Below are 26181 nucleotides of genomic sequence, written 5' to 3' on the forward strand. Positions count from 1 at the left end.
CTAAAAAGGGATGTAGAATTCCCCTTGGTCTTTATCATTGCCAAGGAATCCTCAAGCATCAAAGCATTCACCTACATAGATCTGGAATATTTTATGAAATTCTTATACAAGATTATGGGAAACTACAAACTACAATATACTTAAAAAACAATGATAGGTTTTGTATTATTTTGAGAAAATATTATAGAGTAGATTGGTTGGAATGCTTTCCAAATATATCTTTCATCTAACCTAAAATTTGATTGTGATTGCCCACGGGGGTTTGGATTGACGGTGAATGAGTGCGCTGTTAAGGCACTCCTTGCGATAGGTCACCGGTTCAAATCTCCCGTGGGTACGTAGGTTAGTCTTAATATAGAAAAAAAAAAATAAAAAAAAAATTGATTGTGATTCAAATTTATGCACTTCACCTTATCCATTGTTAGGACAATTTCTCAATGAGCACATCTTAAATACAATAACTTAATTTGGATAAGCTTACAAATATATGAGGCCAATCATGTTTGAGGATGAATACAACATAGTACCATTGAGGCCATTTCTGGCAACATTTCTGCACAGTAAGTATCAAACTGTAGAAGTTTATTTAATCAGAGGAAAAACCCCAGGTATCTCAAACGAAAAAAAGTAGCTAATACAATTCAAAATCCAATGAAGATCTGTGTTACTTATTAATCTTGGAGTTTCTGTGGAAGTGAATTAGGAATGTGGCCCTGAACGCCATTGTTGCTAAAATACCTATATTAGGGTGAGGAATGATCAACTGACAACAACATGCATTTCTTAATACATTCCAAACAATTTTGGATAGTTTATTTTACATCCTAGAACAATACCTATATTAGGGTGAGGAATGATCAACTGACAACAACATGCATTTCTTAATACATTCCAAACAATTTTGGATAGTTTATTTTACATCCAAGAATAGAAGGAACTGTGCTTTAAGAGATATATGTATATAATTCCTCTTGAGTAAAAGGGAGGAGATGTTTTTAGAGAAAAAATTCACAACCCTTACAAGGTTTTAGATGTCGAAAGGTAAGAAAGGTGATAATATAATGATCTTCACCTTCCTAAGGAGGCTTTGGAAAAAAAAGAACGAGTCGTTGAGAAAGGTTATAATCCAAAAGCACTAAAGAAGATTCGAGATTTTTGTTTTTGGTGGGAAGGATAGAGGCCTTTGTTAAATTACGCATGAGAATCAAAAGGAGAGGAAACTTAGATTTTTGTATGTGTGGTTGTGATAGTTGATCAATTGGAATTACTATGTGATGGTGAAAGAATCAAAGAAATACTAATCTTGTATGTCACTTTTTTCTACAGAAGGAACACAATGAACAACACACAAAATATCTACTCAATAACCAAGGTGCGAGTTGGACTCTTTTCAACAAAATAGTAAAATGTACGAATCCATGTCAATATAACTGCATAAGCAATATTTCATGGGTTGATACAACATAACTCCGTGTTAACTTGTTTCTAGAGTATCCATATCATTGTTACTATTATTTGTAGTTTCTATTGTACAAAAATGAGATTTTTTGGAATGATCTTCCAAAAATAATATCTTAGAGTCACAAAACAATTTTTTTCCCATTCTACAGTCCAAACCCAAATTAGATAGAAAATACTATGGCGTTCCTTGATGTTCTTATATAATATAATTCAATGTTGAATCCACAATGAATTTGGGAACTCTTTTACTAATATCAACACCTTCATGAAATAAGTATTAAATTTTTTAATATGTTCAAGCGAAAAAACATAAAATGCTCCAATATTCAACAAGAGAATAATGCTTGTTTGGATAAGAATATAAACATTTTTCCCGAGAAAAAAAAAACATGTACTTCCATTCAATAATAGAAGGAAAATACATTTTGTATATACATGCTAGGCGTGTGAATTCTCCTTGGATATGCCCACATCCAAGAGTGGCATACGTAGTCAAAAGTATATGCCTAAAGACTAATAGAGAAATACCAAAATGGCACGTAAGAGAAACATAAAAATAGAAGAGAAAGAAAATAAAATATGTGGTACAATGGGGAAGATCAAGAAGTGTGGAAATCACTAATCCTCCACTTCTTTCCTTTCTTTTTATGGACCTGATTCCCATTAGAGGAAATTTTAGCCTAAAAGTGCCTATGAACTTTTCACGTAATTTTCATGTCATAATATGTAAACTAATCAAAATATTTTAAATTTAAAAAGAGGTACATGTAAATATTTTGGAGGGAAAAGAAGAAAAACTACTTTTTTTTTTTTTAATTGTATTTCTGGCTTATCTCCTTATAGGTTTATTCAAATTTCAAGTGTAGACACTCGTTGGATGCGAAATTAAATTATGCATCCAATGAGTACCCATCATGCACACTTTTAAGAAGACCCACATTGATTAAAATTGAAGATACATTTAAAAAGTGTGCCGAACACATTTCTCCCTCCAAAATTCATAACTCTTGTTTTTATTATTTTAACTATTATTTTCCCTTAGGAGGCCGCTTTTAGGTTGAAATTTCCTCTAATGAAACCCCTAGATTAGAGCCAACTCGAACCATAGCAAACACATTCGTGGATAGCTTTCTAGGATGATAATTGTTTGAATCTGAGCTTTCTGATACAAGTTCACATTTTGAGCCCACCAACCCATCCTCCATGTGTCTCTCTTTAGTTTATCGTTATGAAACTAGGAAGGTTTCATTATCTACCCTATTCTGATGAGGAGAAGCATCAACACTGGTCACATCAACCCCTATTATGAGTAAGCCATGATGTGTCTGAGCACCCTCTTCTGTTTGGACTGGTTGGCTCTCCAATATCTCCTTCTCCTCTCCGTCTGATCGGTGAGGATTTGAATACTGCCCCACCTTTTGTTTATTTATCTACCTCTTCTTTTTTTTTGGGTTCTTTTTAGCCCGAGGACTTGTGCTCTGTAAGTGGACATATTGAAAACGTGTGTGACATCTAAAAATTGTCTTCTCATAATCTTAAACTTATGTCCAACTGGATTCTTTACGTTTCATTTGTATATGACCAAGAAGGCCTTTACTCTTGTCAATATCTACACATAATTTAGAGAATATAAACATACCTTTCACTGTCCACTTACTTTATTTTTTCAAGAGTATTCCCAATGTCCTCTATGACACTGGGGTGCTAGAAGGGAAGGCGAAGATTTGGAAGTCCCACCCATACCGGCATAGTATAAACCACCATAGTTGTGGCATCGAATTGGGTAACCATCGCAAAATGAAAAGGCCAACATTACCCAAAAACCATGGCCATTCATTTAGCACAATATCCCTTTCTTTTTGTGTGTCAAATTGTATAGTGAAAATACCTTTAGAGCATAAATAAATGTCACAGTTTGGTGTCCAAAGGGTTAACATCCATTGATGGAGTGCTTTAGGTTTGCGCCAATAACCATTAAACCTATAATGATACGCTTCGATTTGAGACCATAAGAGAGAGCGTTTAACTTAGTAAGGTTTTTATCTGTGTCGGGGACATTTTCCATTTGTTCAATAAGGTAGGGGCTGATATTATTTTGGATTTGATGTCCAGAGCTATTTTGGGGTTGATTGGTAGGAATGGAATCCTTTCCTTCAGCTGCATCCTTGTATGTAACTGATCCATTTTGTGTGTCCAGGATCCAAGAGCTCCTCCGTGAAACAGTAGATTCAGAATAATGGATTAATTCCTGAAGATACCATTTTCTTTGATTTGTGTGTAGTCTAGAGCAATTTCCCTGCACGTATGAGGTTTTGAACCTCAATGGGAGTTTCCCACTTTCTCCTAATATTCTGTTTCACAACATAAATATTCAAAATAGGGACACCTTCCCATGCACACTTTTAATGAAAACCTCGAAAGAATATGAATCCCTCCATGCCTGAGGGATGAAAGGCACCATCCAGGGAGGGTGTGTTTCCTTTTAATGTGGGTTTGTATCCCAATAAGAGACGTATCTGCCAACTTTCATCATCTTTTTCACATGCAAATCGACGCCCACAGTAAATAGTCATGGATCATTTACATCCATTGACTCGTCATCGACTAAAACGAAGAAATGTATGCTTATAGGAAAAAGGAACAAAATTAGAAATACATGTTCCATCCCGTGCCGCAAAAAAAAACTAGAGGGAGTTCTCAATACAATCCCAAGAAAAGATTAAAATGTGTTCAAACATTTGAATAGATGGACTCTCCTGCCACGACCACACCATATTTTTAGAGCAGATTCTTAAGGGTTTACGTCGATTTTGAGATAGATAACATCCATAAGAAGAACCGTAACAAAGGAGATTTGTCCAGGGCTAGATTTAGTCTTTATTCAAACATCCTTGTTGCTTCGCAATGTATGGAAACCAAAAACACCTCATATGCAATCCCGTGAGTTCTTGACCATGGACTTGCATAGAAGTTCCCATGCCACGCAAGAGGCCATCGACCGCGTCCAAAATATAAGGATCTTTTCGACTGTGCGACTCTCCTCGCTAAAAAAAAAGAAGAAAAACCCTAGTTAGCTGCTCCATCGCTCCAATGTTGTCGCGTTCCGCACAAGAATATAGCCTAATACTACGTCCTAGAACAATTAATTACTGATATTGCTCATATTATCGCTTTTTGGCTTCAACTTAATTATTATCTTAATGCTATAAAGTTAATGTATTATGGAAATGATATTTTTGCAAAAATTGTTAATGTTCATAAGTCAGAAAGTCCTAAAAAGGTTTGTTAACATGACGTTGTTTCTAACCCATTCAATGTTAATAACCGGAAGTGAACCTCACTCGGAGCTAAAATGTTGCAATTATTTTTTTATGGTGCATCGTATTTGGATGCACAATTGCTACAAACAAAAAGACACTTTAATAGGAACTTGTTCATACCAGCATTTTTGCATTGAAATAAGATGTACCTTATCTCGCCTGGTGTGAATGAGAAAAATCAAACTTTGCTTCTAGCCAAAACTCTCCCATTTACCACCAAGCACCTACCATCGACCGCTCTATTGCTCGACCACATACCGCCGATACCGCTGAAGCACTTGTAGTCGACATCCTTTTTTTTGCTTGGTTGTCAGTTAACAACACGAGCAACTAGAGTTTCCTTTCTCAAGAGTTGTCCCATTGTCGGGATTGGGACATCGACCTGTTTGCATAGTTATGTTTGAAGGATTATATAATGATCAGGCAAGGTCGTGATTTAATTGACGATAACCTCAACATATTTGAGCTTTGGTGATTGGTCACAGCACCAAGTCAAATGTACTATTACACTTGGTGCCCGATGCAAGGAAATTTGAGGTTTGTGCAGAGGAAGACCACAGAGGCATTAATGGGCATCTCTATAATACAAAATGTTGGTTAAACTTATCTTGCCGTATATTTTTGTAGTTCTATATCACTCTCCTTCAGTTCTAATTCAAATTTCTTTTCTCTTAATCATTTTATTTTGTTTTTTTGTCATGCCAATAGCGATAACAGTTTTGAAATTCAACATAGTTTAGTACGATATTTTTTGTAGGTGCATGTAAATATTATTGTATTTCGGGTTTAGGTTTATATTATGTTTGGAGTAATATTTTCATTGAAATTATGACTATAATGTGTAACTGCGTTTACTAGACTCTCTTAGTAGACAATCACGAATTAGGAAATTAGGAGATTTGAACATAAAAATTGGTAGCAATACCTATTTTATATTTGCAAAAGACATGGCAAGTAAACTTTCCAAGAAAACATAAAAGAAAAAAAATCATATTAATTACAATAAAAATCCATATAATTTAAATAACATAATATGAATATCCAGTTCCGTATTTAAGCCCATATAAATTGAAATATCATTTTTTTGGGGACATCAATTCTATTAATGGCAATGATGTTTTTAGAAAAAAAATCCATGGCATTTAGGGCATCCTTGAAGGATTTGGACTGGGAGGAAGAGGAAGCACCCTAGCGTTTGGCTCCACCATTTAGTATTGATACTAGATAGATTGAAGTGTCTTTGACCGTGTCATAATTTCTAAGTGAATTCCTTTCCTAAAGATGCGTACCTCCATGTAGCAAATGAATAAAGAAAGATGGGATTCTTATGTGATCCTGAATTTTGGCCGCAAGTGAAGAGACAAGATATGCAACGTCTACTTGCATATAGGAAGAACCCCTGAGATTTGCCTCATAAATCCTTAAAGTTAAAGATATTTGGAGTGATGGGGTTAGCATGGAGGTAGGCAGAACCCTGCAATAATTTTTTTCCCCTAATTTACCAAATCATCAACAATAACACCAAGATCACGGGGTTCTGAAAAAAAGCAGAGCCCTGAAGCAAACAACGTCCCATGAAAATGGCATCGAATGAAGGTGATAGGGTTTCCATTATGGTAAGTCTAAAATTTTAATCCCTCCTTGGTGCTCAAAACATTCAACATGAACGCTAAAATTTGGCTTGCTGAAAAGATATCGTTACTTAAAAAAGATTGAATTGTACACTTATGTAGTCACACTTGTTAGGACATAGATTTCAATGACTGTGATAAGACTTAAAATATTGCAAGAAGATTTTAGTGTGATAGGAGGAAATGGTTGAACATGATTTCCAAGTTGTTAGCTTATTGTTAGGCGTGATTTTCTTGAAATTGAATTAAATTTTCCACATCTATGAACACAAAGGAAGAAGAAATTTAAAACATGAACTATTCACTCAATTAGCAAGGAATTACATATTTACACATAAACACATAACCAAAAAATGTTCTACATTTTTTGAATGAATATTATTAAATTTCAAATATTTTTTCAGGCTAAATTTCGCAAATTTTCACATTAAATTTATAGTGATATAAAACCTTGCATCTTGTACAAATATTCCTTTACTATTAAGGAATAAAAATTTGAAAAGCATTACAATACTAAATTGATACAAAATCGAAAGATTTTTTTTTTTTTTTTAATAAATAAAATACAAGCAAAGATTTATCGTTGACGTAGATGATGCATAATGCTTAATTTCACCATATAATTGTATCCGTTAATTCTTTACCAACTACTGAATTTATCTTCCCTGGAGCGTTTACTTTAATTTCTATTATGCATCTACAATTGATTTGTTTAATGTAGTCTCATTTTCACTAAGCCATTGTATGGTGCAAATGAACACTAAAGATTTAGAGATGCAAAAATTCAAATCCGCATAGTTATATCAATACACAAATTCAAAGGATGTTATTTAAAAAACCTCCCTAGATTTGAAAAATCTAGAAAAATATGGGAAATGCAAAGTCATACATATTCTATGCCTTGTGTTTGTATGCATGCACTTAATTATACTCTATTTCAAGTATGAAATTGTAGAAATCGAAGTTATTTTGAGTGCTAATTCTTCAAGTATGCCCATTAGTGCAGTAATAATGATGCCATTAACCATCAAAGAGCTCCACTTAAAGAGCGAGTTGAGAAAAAATCAAAATCACTGGGAAAATGCAATAGTTCCCTATATTAACCATTCTTCAAGCTTAGTGGTCAATGATATGCTTTCCATTGGGCGACACTGATGGGATTGGTAAGGTAATCGCTAGGTGGATACCTGGTCGAGACTCATACATGATTGATATGTACGGTTGGAAGATTAGTTGAGAGGATTGTTATATTTTCCACCACATTTTATTTGTGTTTCCAAATGTTGAAGTCATACCCTTAAACCCTTTTGCGTCATACCTGCATGATATCCATTTAAAAATAGGTTCCTACCTTCTTCGTAGGGAGGCTATAGTAGCCAATAATTTTTTGATCTAGACTTACTAAGTGGTTTTTTCTTTGGAACTACATATGTTTAATTTGATTCGGAGAATATTTTACAACCAACCCTGCTCCAACAAACTTGTGCATTAGGTCTTTACTAATAGTGAATATATCAACATACAACAATTGTTTTTATTAGATTCCTCAAAATTTGGGTTGAGAATTTTTTTACTTTGTGGGGTTGATGTGTGGCTTTTGACCTTGAATTCACGGTGAGAATTGTCTTGGTCAAATTTTACATTGAATATCCTAGCTATCATTATTAGGCATAACAACTAGATTTGAAATAGAAAAGTACATTAAATATATGAATCCTCGACTTGTCATTACCTTCCATTAATGGTAGATTGCTTAATGCTAAAGAGGGAAAACGAGTTTGCATAACACAAAGTGTACAGAGAGAATTTAATATTGGGCTCATTAGTTTTTCCCACAATAATAAAAATGAGAATTTAATATTGGGTTCATTAGTTTAAGAATTTTTTCTTTTTTAGTTATTTTAAAAAATATAATTTTGTAATTTTTAAAATGAAAATAATAATAAAAGTATTAATACAAATTAATAATATATAATTCAGAATTCGTTCACATGAGCTATATTTAAACAAATTATTCAAATCAATATTAATTCAAAGTACATAATTATAAAAGAAATTTTTAATGAAAAAAAAGCATAAAAGCATAATTATGAGCCTACTATTATGTTTGTAACCGAAAGCCATATACTTTAGAGAATATAACATAAATATTGGACACTGGGTTGTTTAAACCCACTCTATTAGCATCGAGGTATGATCTTCACATAAATTATATTAATTGCCACCGTATCTCAGAGAAACTATATTGATTGTAACTGTGTTTTACAAAAAGAAAGCCATGTAAGAAATCGTTGTACTTATTACAAGTGCAAAAAATATTCATATTGAAAGAATGAATGTAACATGAGGAAGAATGTTCGTATTTAAATATACGTTCGCGTGTAAATTTCAGTAAGGCCTGCTTGCGATGTAGTTCCCTGGTGGATCATAATTGCAGGTTATGAAAGTATCGCCTGAATTGCATATAATCTTGGCGCAACCAACATTGGCGGTAGCGCCAACATTGGCGGTGGTTCTCCATACAACCTGAGTGTAGTGAGTGCAATCAGGTCCGGTGCAAATATTCTTGGCATAGTCAAACCATTTCTTCTCATCTATCCACGCAGCCACTGCCTGCGAAGGGGTCCAACCATGGCCGCTTCCCCAGAATATGTTCTCTCCGAAGGGGCTGTCCGAATGTTGTAGGAGGCAGTCGCCCCTTCTCTGTCTTGCATAATTGCGCGCATAATTTGCAAGTTTGCGATCCCATTGAAGAGGACCAACTCCCACCGCATTTCTTGCTTGATTGTGTGGAACCAAAAAGTCATCGATAAACGCGGCAGTAGCGTTCATGTCTGCAGCATTCACCGATGACATTGCCGTCATCATAATGAGAACGAAAATGGAAATGGAAATGTTGTAGTGGCTCTTCAACAACGTGGTTATCCCCATGACTATTGTGAATCGCCCGGGCTGCTGAATTTAGTACTAGTATCCGAATAAAAATACTAACTTCCTTCTGCTTCTTCGCAAATATGTGTATAACTAGCAAGCTATATCTGGAAGATGGTCTTTCTCTCTCTCCAACCACTGTGTATAACTAGCTCAAGCTGTATCGGTATATATAGCCACAGCCACACATGTTATTCATCAGCATTAGCTTTTACTCTAACCGGAAGGAGGACGAAGCTGCAATTTCTATTCCTTTGATCGTAAGGTAACGCTTGACGATTATCAGAGCGTCCACATAACTTCTTAATTTCACATGTTTGTTTGTGTCTTACTCTATGTATTTGAATTTCAAGATACCTCTCTGCAGATTGCTAGGTGCTCGCTTTGTTGATATTGACGATCGATATGCGCAGACAAAAGTTGAAATATGAATAACTGCCCGCGCACGTTATCATTCTCCGCCGGAATATTCAACACCGATATGAAATTAAATAACTTCCACGCACGCCAAAATTCCCGATGTGCATTTTAATTATTAAGTGAAGCTTCAATCAAGTGAAAACAGGCGAAGCTTAACATGTGATTCACAAAAATATTTTCTATCAGACGAGCACAACACGTTATTAGTCCCTGCCATCTGGCATTCGGCAGGGACTATTGTAATCGATCGGCAGGGACTTAGCATTACTTCTTAGTCGCTGGCGAGGGTTATTCGGTCATTAGTCTAAAGTTTGGAAATGTGCTGTGAGGTGATGTGCCTACATAGCCAAAGTTCTATTGCGCCCAGAACCTTTGCCATCTTATTTGGCCTCTTCCCGAGGCGGAAGAGGCCCGACCATAGCTTAAAACCAATTTAAGCCTGCTGCATTCTCGCTAACCGTCAGACTAATGCCAACATTAAATCTGAGGCATTTTATGTTCTTATTACATTTGAGGTATCTGAGGAGGCTGAACCAGTTCATATCGTTGTTGCAATGTGTCACTCTGCATGCACAACAGATGCTGTCTTTCTTGCCTCTTTGCTGTGATACATTCCCCGCCCACTTTCCCTTGCTGCATAGCTGAGCTTGTATTCTTTTGTGCATCTGGAGCTTTCGTCTTTTCTCTGAGGCTCGCACAATCTCTGCGGTTCTCTCCTGAAACATTCTTTTCTTTCATTGCTCCCCTCTTGTTTTTTATTATACGCAGTGCAGTTGTTTTGAACAGAGACTGGAACAATACACACAATTAGAACCACCTGCGTTGAAGCCAGATCCATATTCAAGCGTTAATATAATTAATATATTGCTTCTGTATTGAGTCTAATGGCTTTGAGATTTACAGAAATTCCTGCTGGTGTAGGCCGAAGGCAGGCACCTTTGGATGTAAAGATTGAGGGTATCGGCGCCTTCCGTAGATCTCTTTGCGTCTCAGGGCCGCTGGGTGGTGACCAAGCAAAGTGGGCCGATCGTCGTTCGGTGAAGTCGAAGACGCAGGAGCTTTCGTTTTGTGCGTCTGGAGCTTTCGTTCTGTAAACAAGGTATGCCCTTTTCCAAATCAGAAACTCATAGATAAGGAAGTTAAACAGGAACTTATTAATGTTTACATTTGAACGTTGGTTATTAAAAAATCAGGCAAGTGTATGTAAAAGTAAAGTAGGTGCATAGTAAAGAAGTAAGAATTCGATTATTACCAGGGATGCCTCAGATCTTGTCCGCACGGATACGATTCTTTTGGGCATCGTGGCCGTTTCCTCCCCGGAGCCATTGCTGACAGCCTTATCAGGTTTCTCTTTCTGTGACTCCTTCATCGACGAATTAATCATCCCATTCTGAAACTGATCCGACCGCATGCGATTTATATAAATCTAATGTTCTTCCCATACTATAGAGCGCCCTGGCAGCTTTATCGTAGGCAAGAGCAGCCTCCTCTGCAGTGGCGAAGGTGCCGAGCCAGAGGCGAGCGCCTCTGTTAGGCTCGCGAATTTCAGCAACCCATTTACCCCATGTCCTCTGCCTAACTCCTCTGTAATTGCAGAGCCCATTTTCAGGGCCTCCTTTGCCTTTCATGCATCCTTTTTTGGATCCCTTTGCAGGAATCTTCCTTATCTGCTTCTTGGGAGCACTAAACCCCATGAATATGAAAAACAAAACCAGAAGCGCGAATTGCCCCGCAGATGCACTCTCGCATTTGTTCAGCTTCTTGTCCGTGGCGCTGCAGGAAGACGGCAAGAATCCCGGGATTACAGCCGTGAGCGTCAGAATAAACATTGCCTGCAGATTGAATTATAATAAACCAAGGGCAATACTTTTCCGGATCAGGTTGATTAAGAAAAAACGTTGATGCATTCAAATGAAGGCTGATCGATAAGATACAGACCAGAACATATGAAAAACAACCGATGGTTATCATTCCAAATCGGCCGATGTAGGAATCTGCCAGAAAGGCGCCGGGCAGAGTTGCGAGGCCCATCGTTCCAGACCAGACATTCAACATACTGGTAGCTGCCACTTTCTTCATGTTGTATTTGGTAATCAGGTAAACCATCATGTTCGCTTGCACGCCCATTCTGTCTGGGTATCGGGCCGCCCCTCAACTATCAAACCCTAGAGCTAATTATTTGAGATTAAATGCAGTTACCGATTTTACCTATTATGAAAGGCATGGTTTTCAAACCGCCTGGTATTTTGGGCTGTTGACCACGAACGGAAATTATCATTTATTGATGGACTGTCATGCTTGTCATTCCCTGGAGGTCGGCCCGATTTGTCCATTTGCAAAGCTAATTCAACTGCCCTTTTCTCTTCTGCCATTGCCAAGGCTTGCCAAAGATCTGGTATCTATGAAATAAACATATCAATGAACTTAGTTCATGGATCTATAATAATACAGAAACAAATAAATTTAAATAAATGAGTTTTTGTAAATGTAGTTATCCATTCATATCCTTAACTCGTTTGCATGCTCAACTAAATTGCATATTCTGTAAATATTGCAAAATTGAAACAATAAATAGCCTTACCAGGAGCAGTTCGGCTCTGAGATGTTGTGAGCTCCACCCCCAAAAGATAACGAGCTCCTTCCTATTCTTGGGCGAAAGAATTGTATCGCCGGGTTTCTTGCATCTGTATTGGAATAATTAAATATGAAAGGAACGTGAATGGGCGCGAATCGCCAGGTTCGTTGCATCTCTATTGGAATATTTAGATATGAAAAGAACGTGAATGGGCGTGATGCAAGTGGGGTGCACTCCTTTTGACGGACTCTATCACGAGAGTAGAGTAGGTTGGAGGATGACGATATGTGTTGGCCACTCAATCAAACAAGAAATGGGGAGATCATGCACTGCCACAGCTGGCTGTTTGGCTACACACGTCGAGGCTTCAGTCGCTCCCACGTGTCTTCTTGAACTTGCTTGCCTCTTGACCCAGCCCAAGCGCTCCTCCTTTTCTTTCTGCCTCTTCATTAGCTAGAGTTAGAAACAAATAGGCCCACTTGGCAGTTAACTTCAATTTTTTATTTTATTTAGTTATATTTTTGGTTATTGTATTTATTTTTTAATTTTCATTCAAATTTTTATTTTTAATTTAAAGAATCTCATAGCCCTGGATGCATGAGACATGTCTACCTCACCGTCTCTTTAAAAAAATAAATTTTGATTAATCAGTTCCTTCATTCCATTATTTCATTTGCTTCGTTAATCTTTCTCTCTTCCTGTAGGTGAATGAGCCATGTTTGGAGGAGAATTCCATCTCTGCAAAGGAAAACATGTTGATTCTTTTAGCATCACGACAGTGAATTTCTTTGTTCCATTTGCAGCTTTTGTCCCTGTTCTGCTCTATTGGTAGGGACTTGCTGCATCGTAGCTATACTTCAACACATAGTTTCTGCAACATAAACTGGCATGTTTCTTGTTGACGAGTCTGCAGGGTTGGATCGCTAATCCTGCCCCTGTGCCTCATACTTCACTTTCTGCAGGCCCTGTAGGGCTTAGTTCGGCAACAAGTCCAGGTAAGTTGTCTCTGCCTCTGGCTGGGATGCAATCTCATTTCTTCGATTTTATAGCAATGGCATGTTTGTATAGATAGTGATATATGTTTTTTAGTCTTTTTGCTCAGAGTTTTGCAAATACTTTGATATGTAGTGATTAAATAGTCTGTAGACATATTTCATTCTTGACCATAGAACCTTAGTAAAACTCTTGTAAAAATCATTTTTTAGCTGCTATGGTGAAGCGTCCGAGGACCCCTCCAGTCAACACCCCACCAGTAGATTACCAGTCTGCAGATTCTGAACATCTCTTGAAAAGATCAAGGCCAGTTGGTCAGCCAGGCGAGGAGGTATTTGAATAGTATTATTTTTGTTTGAACTTTGTCTCATTCTTCAAATTGAGAGTTTAGCTTTTGTTGTCCCATGTTTAATTTGTCAATTTTTGCACTCAGAAGAGTTAATTTAAACTGATTGGTATCTTTGACGCAAATATGAGTACTTGGCTGTATTGTTTTCAACATTCGTAGTTAATTTATTAATAAACTTGTTGCAGGTTAGCTATCATGGGACAAATCATCTTCAGTGCCTGTATTCGCAAGATCCCTCCACAACTAGCTCTGGTGAGGCATTAACGGCAGCAGTAGCATGAATTATTTCGTGAAGCCCTGGCGATGGGGGACCAATCTCCTAGATTCACAGAAAGTATGCAATGACCAAACTTACCGATTTAACATACAAAACACAATGCTCAAACAGTTACAGTTAAAAGACAGTTTATGGTACTTATGCTACCTATCCCTTATGCTATGTAGCTGGCTGGCTTTCTAGCTTTCAGGTTATGGGTCTGGGAGCTACATGGTATGGTTGCATCTTCCAGCATTCTTTTTGCAAGATAAGGATACGGATGGGCTGGACTGCTCCGTAAGTATGTTGTAGAACCTGCACACATGTGGTGGCCAAGCACACTGGTCCAGGTGACCCTGTTCCGGTATAATAAAAATGAAAGGGGATGTCTCGTAACACCTTCTTCTTCATGGCCATGACCTGCAGCTTTTGCTACTATGTATTCCCTGGTTATCTATTCTCAACCCTGACCAGTGTATCGTGGGTGTGCTGGATTTGGCCTCACTCTGTCACAGCACAGCAGATTGGCTAGTTTAAAAGACATGCGTTGTTATGGTGCAGGGAAATATGGCAGCGTGCTGTAGCAGCATCCAAAAGCAATCACAGCACAACAGATTGGCTAGTTTAAATGACATGCGTTGTTATGGTGCAGGGAAATATGGCAGCGTGCTGTAGCAGCATCCAAAAAAAATCGGCCTGATATCCATACTAAATTGATGCGCAAATAACCTGACATCCCACAATGGTGGTTCTACACTCTCTTGTTTGGGACTGTTGCTGTTGCCTTTGCACTCTGCGAGGTTTACAAGAAAGAGGTACAATTACAATGGTGGGGGTTACTTTTTGCCTGTGCTCTCGCTTCATTTTTCACTCTTCCCATAAGTATCATCACCGCTACTACTAATCAGGTAAGCACATTGATTTTATTGATTATTTTGTAGAAGGAATATATATATATATATATATATATATATATATATATATATTCTGGTTATACCACATTCCTAAACGAAATCCATTTCCTGAAGATCTAGTGTCTATATATGTATATATAGGTAAGGTTGGTTTTGGTAAGAAAAAGCCCAGTCAAGGCGTGTTTCAGTCTAAGCAAAGGGTTAGTACCTAAGCTCAGTTTTGAGGGCTATAAATCTAGTGGTTTGATTCATAACATGGCATTTGTTCTAGGATTTGTTGTAATTAAGAGAGTAAGATCTTCCCTGTTGCTTGTGTTTTCCTCTGCTCATGGTGTCTACTGAGTGATTGATTCCTTCTATTGTGAGTGTAGTACCAGTTACGATAAAGGTAAAGTGAATAAGGCACTCTGTAGTACCAATATGGATGGATATAAAGAGGCTCAGAAGTGATGGTAATGGTATGAGGTCTAAGTGTCAATTTGATCTCCGGGGATACTATTTGATTTTGTCTAGTGGTTTTCTTATAGTAATAGCTTGTTCCTAGCTTTCTATACAGCAGATTGGCTCCGGCATGAATGGCCTCGGACTAGGTGCTTTTGGTTTCGATTGGAGCACCATCGCAGACTTCTTGTTCAGTCCTCTTATTTCTCCATTCTTTGCCATTATGAATGTCATGGTTGGTTATGTCTTCGTAGTATACTTTGCAGTCCCTCTTGCTTATTGGGGCACTAACATGTAGAATGCAAAGGCTTTTCCTATTTTCAGCTCCGATTTGTTCACAGCCCAACGTCAAAACTATAATATTTCATGGATTGTGAACAATAAATTTGAGCTGGATCTCGCTGCTTACAATCAGAATGGTCAAATACATATGAGCTTGTTTTTTGCTCTGACTTATGGGTTTGGATTTGCAACCATTGCTTCTACAATTACCCATGTCGCTCTATTCTATGGGAAGTAAGTTCTGATTTTTGTATTGACTTGATTTCCATTACTGCTTTCTTGCAAGATCATCAATTATGGATGTTAGTTTAAATGACATGCGTTGTTATGGTGCAGGGAAATATGGCAGCGTGCTGTAGCAGCATCCAAAAACAATCGGCCTGATATCCATACTAAATTGATGCGCAAATACCCTGACATCCCACAATGGTGGTTCTACACTCTCTTGTTTGGGACTGTTGCTGTTGCCTTTGCACTCTGCGAGGTTTACAAGAAAGAGGTACAATTACAATGGTGGGGGTTACTTTTTGCCTGTGCTCTCGCTTCATTTTTCACTCTTCCCATAAGTATCATCACCGCTACTATAAAATATTGTCAAAACATTCCTTTAAATGAAAAGGGAAGCATTTAATTTTGTATCCCCTTCATGCACATTGCTGGTTACATGACTTAGTGGATTATCAATGCTTCAATTTTTCAGATCAAAATTTGTTACGGCTTTGTTACTTGCATGCCTTGAATCAAGTATTGAGATATGGAAATTCTAACAAGCTGGAGTGAATTCTGTATTGAGCTAATTTATCTTTTGAGCTTCATTTGATGCATCCATTACTAATGATAAGATTGATCATTGAATATTCTTACTGCACATTTTTCCCCTTCATTGTTGCAATGCTATATTAATATAGCGTGAGCACTTATTATTACCAACAGAAACTGCTAATTAATATGGATTCATTAACTCGTCAATTTTTTTTTGGGGCATTGGCACTCACTCTTGCTTATCCGTGCCTTTGCAAAGCACTTTGGGTTATAATCTTTTTATGATATCAATGCTTCTTTCGATGCTTAAGTCTCCTTTTTTATTTCCATAGAAAAACAAATCTTTATATTAATGTTTCCAAGATAGAAATCAAATATACATTGAACATTCCTTCTTGGATCGGTTACTTATCATGACCACCTGTTCATATATGAGCAAAAGAGATGCTAAATGTACTTATTACAGTCTTCCTCCAAAAGTCAAAAAGCATTACAGCTTATCCTGGAAGCTTATACTAACTTTCAGTACCTTACATACATTCATAAATTTGTCCTCCATAGTGCTAATATCATCAAAACATTTGTACAAGGATTTCTCAGATTTTGAAATGAGAGAACCTTCTCTCTACTCATGTACAAGTAGAGTACCCTCTTGCATAGTAGCTTTTTTCATATCTGCTCGTGTATTGAATTCAAAATAAACATGAGTAAATGGGATAAACTCAAAAGTGGCCTTTACCTCGTTCACTTGTTTCATAACAGCAATTAGGTCCAGATTCCCAGTGCTTCACTGTTGATTTGCCCAATCTATCATAAGTTTTGTGTTTCCAAAGACTTAGAGATGCTGAGCCAGGCAGTTTCTTTCTTGTCAGACTTCAAGCTCGGCCATTAAGATAACTGGAAGAAAAGTTAGATTTTTATTTATCAGATAACTGGAAGAAAAGTTTAATTTTTTTGAGGAGCTGATTCTCCCTGTGTTTTGGCTTTTTTTGAGGAGTTTATTCTTTTTGTGTCAAAATAACTGATGTTAGGTTTTAGCACTGTAGTTTATACTGGTCTAAACTACAGGTTTAAACAAGTATAAACTACAGTGCTAAAACCTATACTTGTTTAGCTTTTAGTTCTTGAGCAATTTGGTGAACTGATAAAAGCATTGTTTGCTACGAGATCTGCTCTATTTGTTTGGCTTTAATGTTTAATCTCAGCATTTCCAGTCACATCCAGGGTCCGGTTTCATCTTAGTAGTAACATTGCTTATCCCTTATTGTATCGTAGCTTGTCTTATGCTATTATACTGCTATACTTTGCTTTGGGTCTGAACAACACATCCATAAACTGGTGAGGAGCAAGTGGGGAACATTGCCCTTTGGCCACCTGCCCCACTGATTGCACAAAACTTCTGGTATACAGAAGCTGCATTTTGCTTCTGAATCTCCTGATCTAGTTCGGAAACTGTCGGCATATAGTGCTGCTATACGAATTCAAAGGCGGCTAGATAGAACTATGTGCAGGGACTAGCTGCTTCGCAGCCATCCTTGTTCACATTATTATCTTGTAACACACCGGCATAGGGGAGGTCATTCATGAATATATATATATATATTGCGCAACCTGATTATTACCAATTAGTAAGGCAATATTATTTTCGTTATTTAGGACCCCGTTTCCCCTATGTGTTTTATGTGTTTCATTCCATTAGTAAGGTAACATTTTTTTGAATAATTTTTTCAATAAATATGATTCCCAAAGAATGTAGATAAATATGTGAAGTGTAAAATAATATATTTTCAATGCTTTGTATGTGTATGCATGCACTTAATTATATTCTAGTTTAAGTATGAAATTATAGCGACCAAAGTTTTTTTAGTGCTAATCTTCCAAGTATGCTTATATTGGTGCCGTAACACGTTATGGCTTCCAATTAAGGAGTAAATTGAGCATAAATCAAAATCACTATGAAAATGAGATATTTCCCTATATCAATAATTCTTACAGCTTAGTGGTGGACTTCCATTAGGCTACAATGATGGCATTGGTTATCAAATAACAAGGTAGATACTAATTCAAGGCTCATGCATGATTGAAAAGGTGGATGCTAAGTATAGAGTCATAAGTGATTGACATCCATGGTTGGAAGATTAGTAGTGAGGATTGTTGTATTTTCCACCACAGTTTATTTTTCTTTCTGAATGTTGAAGTTTCAATCCTTCATGCTTTGTGGCTGCATGACATGACATCTATTTAACAATGGGTGCTTACTCTCTTTGTAGGAGGACTATTTTGCAACCAACCTTCATGCCTGCATGACATGACATCCATTTAACAATGGTTTCTTACTCTCTTTGTAGGAGGACCATTTTGCAACCAACCAGAGCTGACTAGTGCTGAATATATCATCATACATCAATTGGTTTTATGTGATTTCTCAAAATTGGGGTTAATTGGTGGTTTTTAACCCTTAATTCACGGTTAGAGTTGTTCTAGTCAAGTTTTACATTGAATACCTTAGCTATCAAGATTAGGTATAACGACTACTTTTGAAATCAAAAAGTAAATTAATTATATATGTTCCATTTATATATGGCTCGTCTCGCTTCCATTTCTTGTTGAAAGGGAAAAGTGTGTTTGCAAAACACAATGAATACATGGGCCATTCAAGAAAATATGAAGAGTCTTAATATTTGACACATTAATTTTTCCTATAGTAAACAAAAACCAATGCAATTTAAATTCTTGACATGAGTAATATTCATGGGAACACAATAATCATATTAATTAGCTTTTTTGCTCGTGTGTTATTCTATCCAAAACAAATTTTGATAAAAATAAAAAATAAAAAATTGTTTGATTATTTATATAAATTTTAGTAAACCTAAACCTTAAAATGAAAATAGTAAAAAAGGTATTCATATAAATTAACTAATTTTATAATTAATAGTGTGTTGACATATGTTATGTTTAGTGAGAATTAATTGAAATTCAAATATATAATTATAATAGAAGAATTTAGTGGATAAACCTCATTAAATAGAGTATTGAAGTAACATGAAGAGTCTTAATTATATTATAGTATTTTTAGACAAGAAACAAATATCATTCAATAAATGATGAAACAATTTGAACTCTTGACATAAGTAATGTTCATCAAGAAGACAATCATCATATCAATTAATTTTACTATTTGTTTGTGTATCTATTCTATTTCAAATAAAATTTCAACAAAAAGATCTAGTTGTGTTATTTTATTTTAATATAATTGAGTTAATTTAAAAAAATTAACTCTATAATTCATAGTATGTGAACAAAATTATGTTAAAAATATAGTTTTCTCCTCTTTTTTTTTTTTAAATAAAATTCAATCAACTTATAAAAATATTATTGATGAAAATAGCCATATATAATTCATATTATGTTAACATGGGTTATGGTTATTGATTTTATTTTTATTTTTTTGGCTTGACCAATAAAAGATTTGAATCTTGAAGATCATAATTTAAATAATACTTCATAACCACGTCATAGATCTATCAGTGAATCTTTATTTAAAGTGATATTATCTCAAATATATAAAAATATTAATAAAAGTCTTATTCTCTTTATTAAATGGAAAAATGATTTTATTTTACTTTATTTATTTATATTTAAACACTTCAAAACATATTTATTTATTTAAAATAGAGTAATTTAAATAATTATGAAATCATAATAAAAATATATATGAAACTTGTTATGATAGGTTAAATTTAATGATTAAGATGATTTAAATAAGATATTTTTAAGCGTTTCATTTTTTTTTTTTGAGTTTTCAAAGTTGTTTGAAAAACGATCTTCAAATTCTGTCATTTTTCTAAAATTTTCAATCTTTTTAGTTTTTTTTTTAAACCCATTCTTTTGCGATAATTTTTAAAATTGCTTTTAAATATTATGCTATTTTGTGTTTAAATTTATGTTAAAGCTAAAACAATAATTTTATAGAGATTATAACTATAATCTCTAAGTGAAGTGACATAACTGCTAAAACAATAATTTTATAGAAATTATAACTATAATCTCTAAGTGAAGTAACCTAACTATCTTGACGTATGGTCATGAATTAAATAATTAAAAAAAGTGTATTCATATGTATTTTATATTTTGGAACTAAGATATCAAATAAACTTAAAAAAATTAAACTAAAAAACATATATTTATTTTACATTTTCAAAATGACATATCGAATAAACTTTTAAATAAAATAAATAAATTAGAGTAATTATAATAAAAATCTGAATAAATATTCAATTCCAATTTTAAGCTATCATAAAAATTGCATTAGAATAAATACCCAATTCCAATTTTAAGCCGATATGAATTGAAATATCAGGAAAATTGTATTAGAATAAATACCCAATACCAATTTTAAGCCGGTATGAATTGAAATATCAGAAATTGTATTAATGGCAACGGTGTAAAAAGCCAGGTCTTTTAAAGAATAAGAAATAAATAGGTGCAAATAGTGTGAAATTTACTTATCAAAGAATATTTATATTGAGATAATATGAAATGTTTCACTGTACTTGTACGTACATGAACAGAGAATGAATGAATATTGAGAGAAATCGCGATCGTAGCGTTGAAGGTTTGGTGTTCATATCTTATATATTTACAGGATTCCTTTAATTTCATTTCATTTCAGTATGGCCTGGCTGCTACGTAGTTCCCTTGTGGATAATAATTGCACGTTATGAAAGTATCACCTGAGTTGCATATAATCTTGGCGCATCCAACTTTGGCCGTGGTCCTCCATACAACCTGAGTGTAGTGAGTGCAATCAGGTCCAGTGCAAATATTCTTGGCATAGTCAAACCACTTCTTCTCGTCTATCCACGCAGCCACTGCCTGCGAAGGGGTCCAACCATGGCCGCTTCCCCAGAATATGTTCTCCCCGAAGGAGCTGTCGGAATGTTGTAGGAGGCAGTCGCCCCTTCTCTGTCTTGCATAATTGCGTGCATAATTTGCAACTTTGCGATCCCATTGAAGAGTACCAACTCCCACTGCATTTCTTGCTTGATTGTGTGGGACCAAAAATCCATCAATAAACGCGGCAGTAGCATTCATGTCTGTAGCAGTCACTGACGACATTCCCATTCCCATCATCATAATGAGAACGAAAATGTAACACATGTTGCAGTGTCTCTTCAACAACGTGGTTGTTATCCCCATGAGTATTGCGAATCGCCGGCGTTGCAATAATGCTAGTTTCTACTTCTTCTTCTTTTAGATGATCTGAATAATAATACTAACTTGCTTCTGCTTCTTCGCATATAAGTAATCAAAGCTATCCTGGGTTATATATGGAAGATGATCTTTCCATCTCTCCAACCACTGTGTATATATACTAATATAGCCACCAGCATTAGCTTTTCGGAAGGAGGACGAAGCTGCAATTTCTATTCTTTTGACCGTAAGGTAAGATAACGTTTAATTGTATTGTAACAAAGAGTTTCAATGATATGACACATGAAGCGAACTAGCATTTTTCGCTAATGCTTTTAGTCGTCGTGGTAAATCACATGCAACAAAAACAAGGTAAGTGATAGAGGCAGTATAATTTAAGATTCCATTAAATGCTTCAAATTTTGGAGTTTTTGAACTTTTTCGGTTCTAGCGAGAAAATGTGTTAGGCTGGGGTCAAAACCCAGTTTCAAATTCCTCATCAGTAAACACTTGTTGCGTTCAAAATGAAATATTAATCTAATTAAGGGACGAGTAAAATCGACTAAGAGACATTTGTTGTAGAATGTTAGGCACTCCCAAGTTTCAATGTATCACAATAAGTAGATAACTATTATTTGTAGGGAACCTATAATGGTATTGGATGACCTCCTAAGAAAATAATAATTAACTTTGCTAAATAGATTTATTTTCTTATAATGAATTGAGAGGGACTGTAAGACATATTTAACAATAGAGTTTTGAAAGCCACTAACATATCTTTTCATGCTTAATGCAAGGTAGTGATACTATGATTCAGATTCCAATTGGCCTAGAATATTTAAAATTGCACCGCTCAATTGGAAAAAAAATCAGACTTTGGATTTGACTTTTGTTTGGATACCTTGTCACGACCATTAGAGAAGGTCAATTTTGTTGAGAATATAAACTTCATTAGTTAATTAGCTCACCATCATTAACTTTCCAAACAACAAAACAAAGAGTATTTTCACATATGTACAACAATAATGGAATGAGTAGTAGTTGCATTTGAAGCCCATTTTTCCATAATCTCGTGAAATTTCTAGTAAATATGTGAGGGTACCTTGTATCTTTATAGGATAAAAACTGTCCTTTCTATTATAAAAAATCATCAGCTGTACTGTAATTATGATAGTAGAATCAAGCATTAGATAAAAAGATAATAGGTGTTATAATTCTAAAATTGAAAGAAGTATGTTCATGTTCATAAAAAGGGAAACAATTCGTCAAATTGAAATTTTGTACTCAGTGAAGAACATGAATGCATATAACGATATATCCACATACAAACTTTCATTGTACAAAATAGACATTTTCAAAAGTTACAAAATGAATATTGACCAAGTATTAATGCATTGAGGTATTCTAGTGCATTAATTCTATTATGGATTACTGCACTGAGGTTTTCCGGTACGTCAATTGGACGATTTTAGTTGGTTTATAGTTTTCAGGTTGAGATTGATGGTGCATAGTTTTGTATCGCTATAGCGTAGATAACGAGGATGCTCAAAACATCCAATAGGCACCAAATAACCTTGTGGAAGAATCGTGTATATATTGTTGGTATTTCAATTGAAAAGAAAAAAGGAAACATGAATCAACCTAAACCTCTTCCATGTTATCAACAAAATGACATATGATTGAAAAAAAGTTTAGTATTTGAACTAAGATCCTAGGAACTATAATGAAATTAACATTTTTATAATAGATTTTCATGAATTTAAAAATAGACTAACATTGATTTTATTTTGTCAAATTAACCATTTCAAAACACTACACAGGAAGTAGCCCTCACAGAGCGCAATAAAGCTTTAGTATGCCACGAATGCATGTGGTATGTCAAAGGTTCATTGGGTGAAGCCCCCAGATAGTGCCCAAAGCACTTGCGACTTTTAACCTACACAAAAGAATGGCATATGAAAAGATGTTTTTATAATGAATCCTAACATTTCCTAATACATAATTCAAAAATTAAACAACTAGCGTCTATATTGGAATTATTTCCTATTTGAAGCATCACCAAATTTTCATTTCCTAAAAAGGGATGTAGAATTCCCTTGGTCTTTATCATTGCCAAGGAATCCTCAAGAATCAAAGCATTCACCTACATAAATCTGGAATATTTTATGAAATTCTTATACAAGATTATGGGAAACTACAAACTACAATATACTTAAAAAAACAATGATAGGTTTTGTATTATTTTGAGAAAATATTATAGAGTAGATTGGTTGGAATGCTTTCCAAATATATCTTTCATCTAACCTAAAATTGATTGTGATTCAAATTTATGCACTTCACCTTATCCATTGCTAGGACAATTTCTCAATGAGCACATCTTAAATACAATAACTTAATTTGGATAAGCTTACAAATATATGAGGCCAATCATGTTTGAGGATGAATACAACATAGTACCATTGAGGCCATTTCTGGCAACGTTTCTGCACAGTAAGTATCAAACTGTAGAAGTTTATTTAATCAGAGGAAAAACCCCATGTATCTCAGACGAAAAAAAGTAGCTAATACAATTCAAAATCCAATGAAGATCTGTGTTACTTATTAATCTTGGAGTTTCTGTGGAAGTGAATTAGGAATGTGGCCCTGAACGCCATTGTTGCTAAAATACCTATATTAGGTTGAGGAATGATCAACTCACAACAACATGCATTCTTAATACATTCCAAACAATTTTGGATAGTTTATTTTACATCCTAGAACAATACCTATATTAGGGTGAGGAATGATCAACTGACAACAACATGCATTTCTTAATACATTCCAAACAATTTTGGATAGTTTATTTTACATCCAAGAATAGAAGGAACTGTGCTTTAAGAGATATATGTATATAATTCCTCTTGAGTAAAAGGGAGGAGATGTTTTTAGAGAAAAAATTCACATACCCTTACAAGGTTTTAGATGTCGAAAGGTAAGAAAGGTGATAATATAATGATCTTCACCTTCCTAAGGAGGCTTTGGAAAAAAAAGAACGAGTCGTTGAGAAAGGTTATAAGCCAAAAGCACTAAAGAAGATTCGAGATTTTTGTTTTTGGTGGGAAGGATAGAGGCCTTTGTTAAATTACGCATGAGAATCAAAAGGAGAGGAAACTTAGATTTTTGTATGTGTGGTTGTGATAGTTGATCAATTGGAATTACTATGTGATGGTGAAAGAATCAAAGAAATACTAATCTTGTATGTCACTTTTTTCTACAGAAGGAACACAATGAACAACACACAAAATATCTACTCAATAACCAAGGTGCGAGTTGGACTCTTTTCAACAAAATAGTAAAATGTACGAATCCATGTCAATATAACTGCATAAGCAATATTTCATGGGTTGATACAACATAACTCCGTGTTAACTTGTTTCTAGAGTATCCATATCATTGTTACTATTATTTGTAGTTTGTATTGTACAAAAATGAGATTTTTTGGAATGATCTTCCAAAATAATATCTTAGAGTCACAAAACAATTTTTTTCCCATTCTAGAGTCCAAACCCAAATTAGATAGAAAATACTATGACGTTCCTTGATGTTCTTATATAATATAATTCAATGTTGAATCCACAATGAATTTGGGAACTCTTTTACTAATATCAACACCTTCATGAAATAAGTATTAAATTGTTTAATATGTTCAAGCGAAAAAACATAAAATGCTCCAATATTCAACAAGAGAATAATGCTTGTTTGGATAAGAATTTAAACATTTTTCCCGAGAAAAAAAAAACATGTACTTCCATTCAATAATAGAAGGAAAATACATTTTGTATATACATGCTAGGTGTGTGAATTCTCCTTGGATATGCCCACATCCAAGAGTGGCATACGTAGTCAAAAGTATATGCCTAAAGACTAATAGAGAAATACCAAAATGGCACGTAAGAGAAACATAAAAATAGAAGAGAAAGAAAATAAAATATGTGGTACAATGGGGAAGATCAAGAAGTGTGGAAATCACTAATCCTCCACTTCTTTCCTTTCTTTTTATGGACCTGATTCCCATTAGAGGAAATTTTAGCCTAAAAGTGCCTATGAACGTTTCACGTAATTTTCATGTCATAATATGTAAACTAATCAAAATATTTTAAATTTAAAAAGAGGTACATGTAAATATTTTGGAGGGAAAAGAAGAAAAACTACTTTTTTTTTTTTTTTAATTGTATTTTTGGCTTATCTCCTTATAGGTTTATTCAAATTTCAAGTGTAGACACTCGTTGGATGCGAAATTAAATTATGCATCCAATGAGTACCCATCATGCACACTTTTAAGAAGACCCACATTGATTAAAATTGAAGATACATTTAAAAAGTGTGCCGAACACATTTCTCCCTCCAAAATTCATAACTCTTGTTTTTATTATTTTAACTATTATTTTCCCTTAGGAGGCCGCTTTTAGGTTGAAATTTCCTCTAATGAAACCCCTAGATTAGAGCCAACTGGAACCATAGCAAACACATTCGTGGATAGCTTTCTAGGATGATAATTGTTTGAATCTGAGCTTTCTGATACAAGTTCACATTTTGAGCCCACCAACCCATCCTCCATGTGTCTCTCTTTAGTTTATCGTTATGAAACTAGGAAGGTTTCATTATCTACCC

General features: G+C 35.0%; 2 protein-coding genes, 2 long non-coding RNA genes and 2 pseudogenes across 4 annotated transcripts; 2 read left to right on the forward strand and 4 right to left on the reverse strand.

Annotated features, from left to right (window-relative positions):
• Positions 1–8800: 8800 nt before the first annotated feature.
• LOC149190654 (pathogenesis-related protein PR-1-like) lies at positions 8801–9343 on the reverse strand. The gene has a single exon (XM_089410571.1). It carries the CDS (start codon positions 9341–9343, stop codon positions 8801–8803), a length of 543 nt encoding a protein of 180 aa, XP_089266697.1.
• A 1058-nt stretch (positions 9344–10401) lies between these two features.
• On the reverse strand, positions 10402–11200 carry LOC149190655 (uncharacterized). The gene is made up of 3 exons (XR_016256515.1): positions 11016–11200; positions 10700–10851; positions 10402–10580 (listed from the first exon to the last, which is right to left on the reverse strand). It is a non-coding gene; the product is annotated as an uncharacterized LOC149190655 (long non-coding RNA).
• Positions 11201–11211: 11 nt separating this feature from the next.
• LOC149190656 (putative protein NRT1/ PTR FAMILY 2.14) lies at positions 11212–12524 on the reverse strand (the record flags this gene model as incomplete). The annotated part of the gene is made up of 3 exons (XM_089410572.1): positions 12345–12524; positions 11702–12162; positions 11212–11595 (listed from the first exon to the last, which is right to left on the reverse strand). Coding segments are annotated over exons 2-3 (573 nt in total), but the record flags the coding sequence as incomplete, so codon positions are not given.
• A 708-nt stretch (positions 12525–13232) lies between these two features.
• On the forward strand, positions 13233–13913 carry LOC149190657 (uncharacterized). Its single transcript, XR_016256516.1, has 3 exons — positions 13233–13333; positions 13544–13662; positions 13866–13913. It is a non-coding gene; the product is annotated as an uncharacterized LOC149190657 (long non-coding RNA).
• Positions 13914–14321: 408 nt separating this feature from the next.
• On the forward strand, positions 14322–16232 carry LOC149190658 (oligopeptide transporter 4-like; annotated as a pseudogene).
• Positions 16233–21006: 4774 nt separating this feature from the next.
• On the reverse strand, positions 21007–21537 carry LOC149190659 (pathogenesis-related protein PR-1 pseudogene; annotated as a pseudogene).
• Between the last annotated feature and the right edge of the window lie 4644 nt (positions 21538–26181).

The sequence above is a fragment of the Pinus tabuliformis genome, chromosome 3_1, assembly GCF_031772625.1.
Source record: "Pinus tabuliformis cultivar Carrire ecotype Pingquan chromosome 3_1, CPIR1, whole genome shotgun sequence".
In the NCBI taxonomy this organism is placed as follows: Eukaryota; Viridiplantae; Streptophyta; class Pinopsida; order Pinales; family Pinaceae; genus Pinus; species Pinus tabuliformis.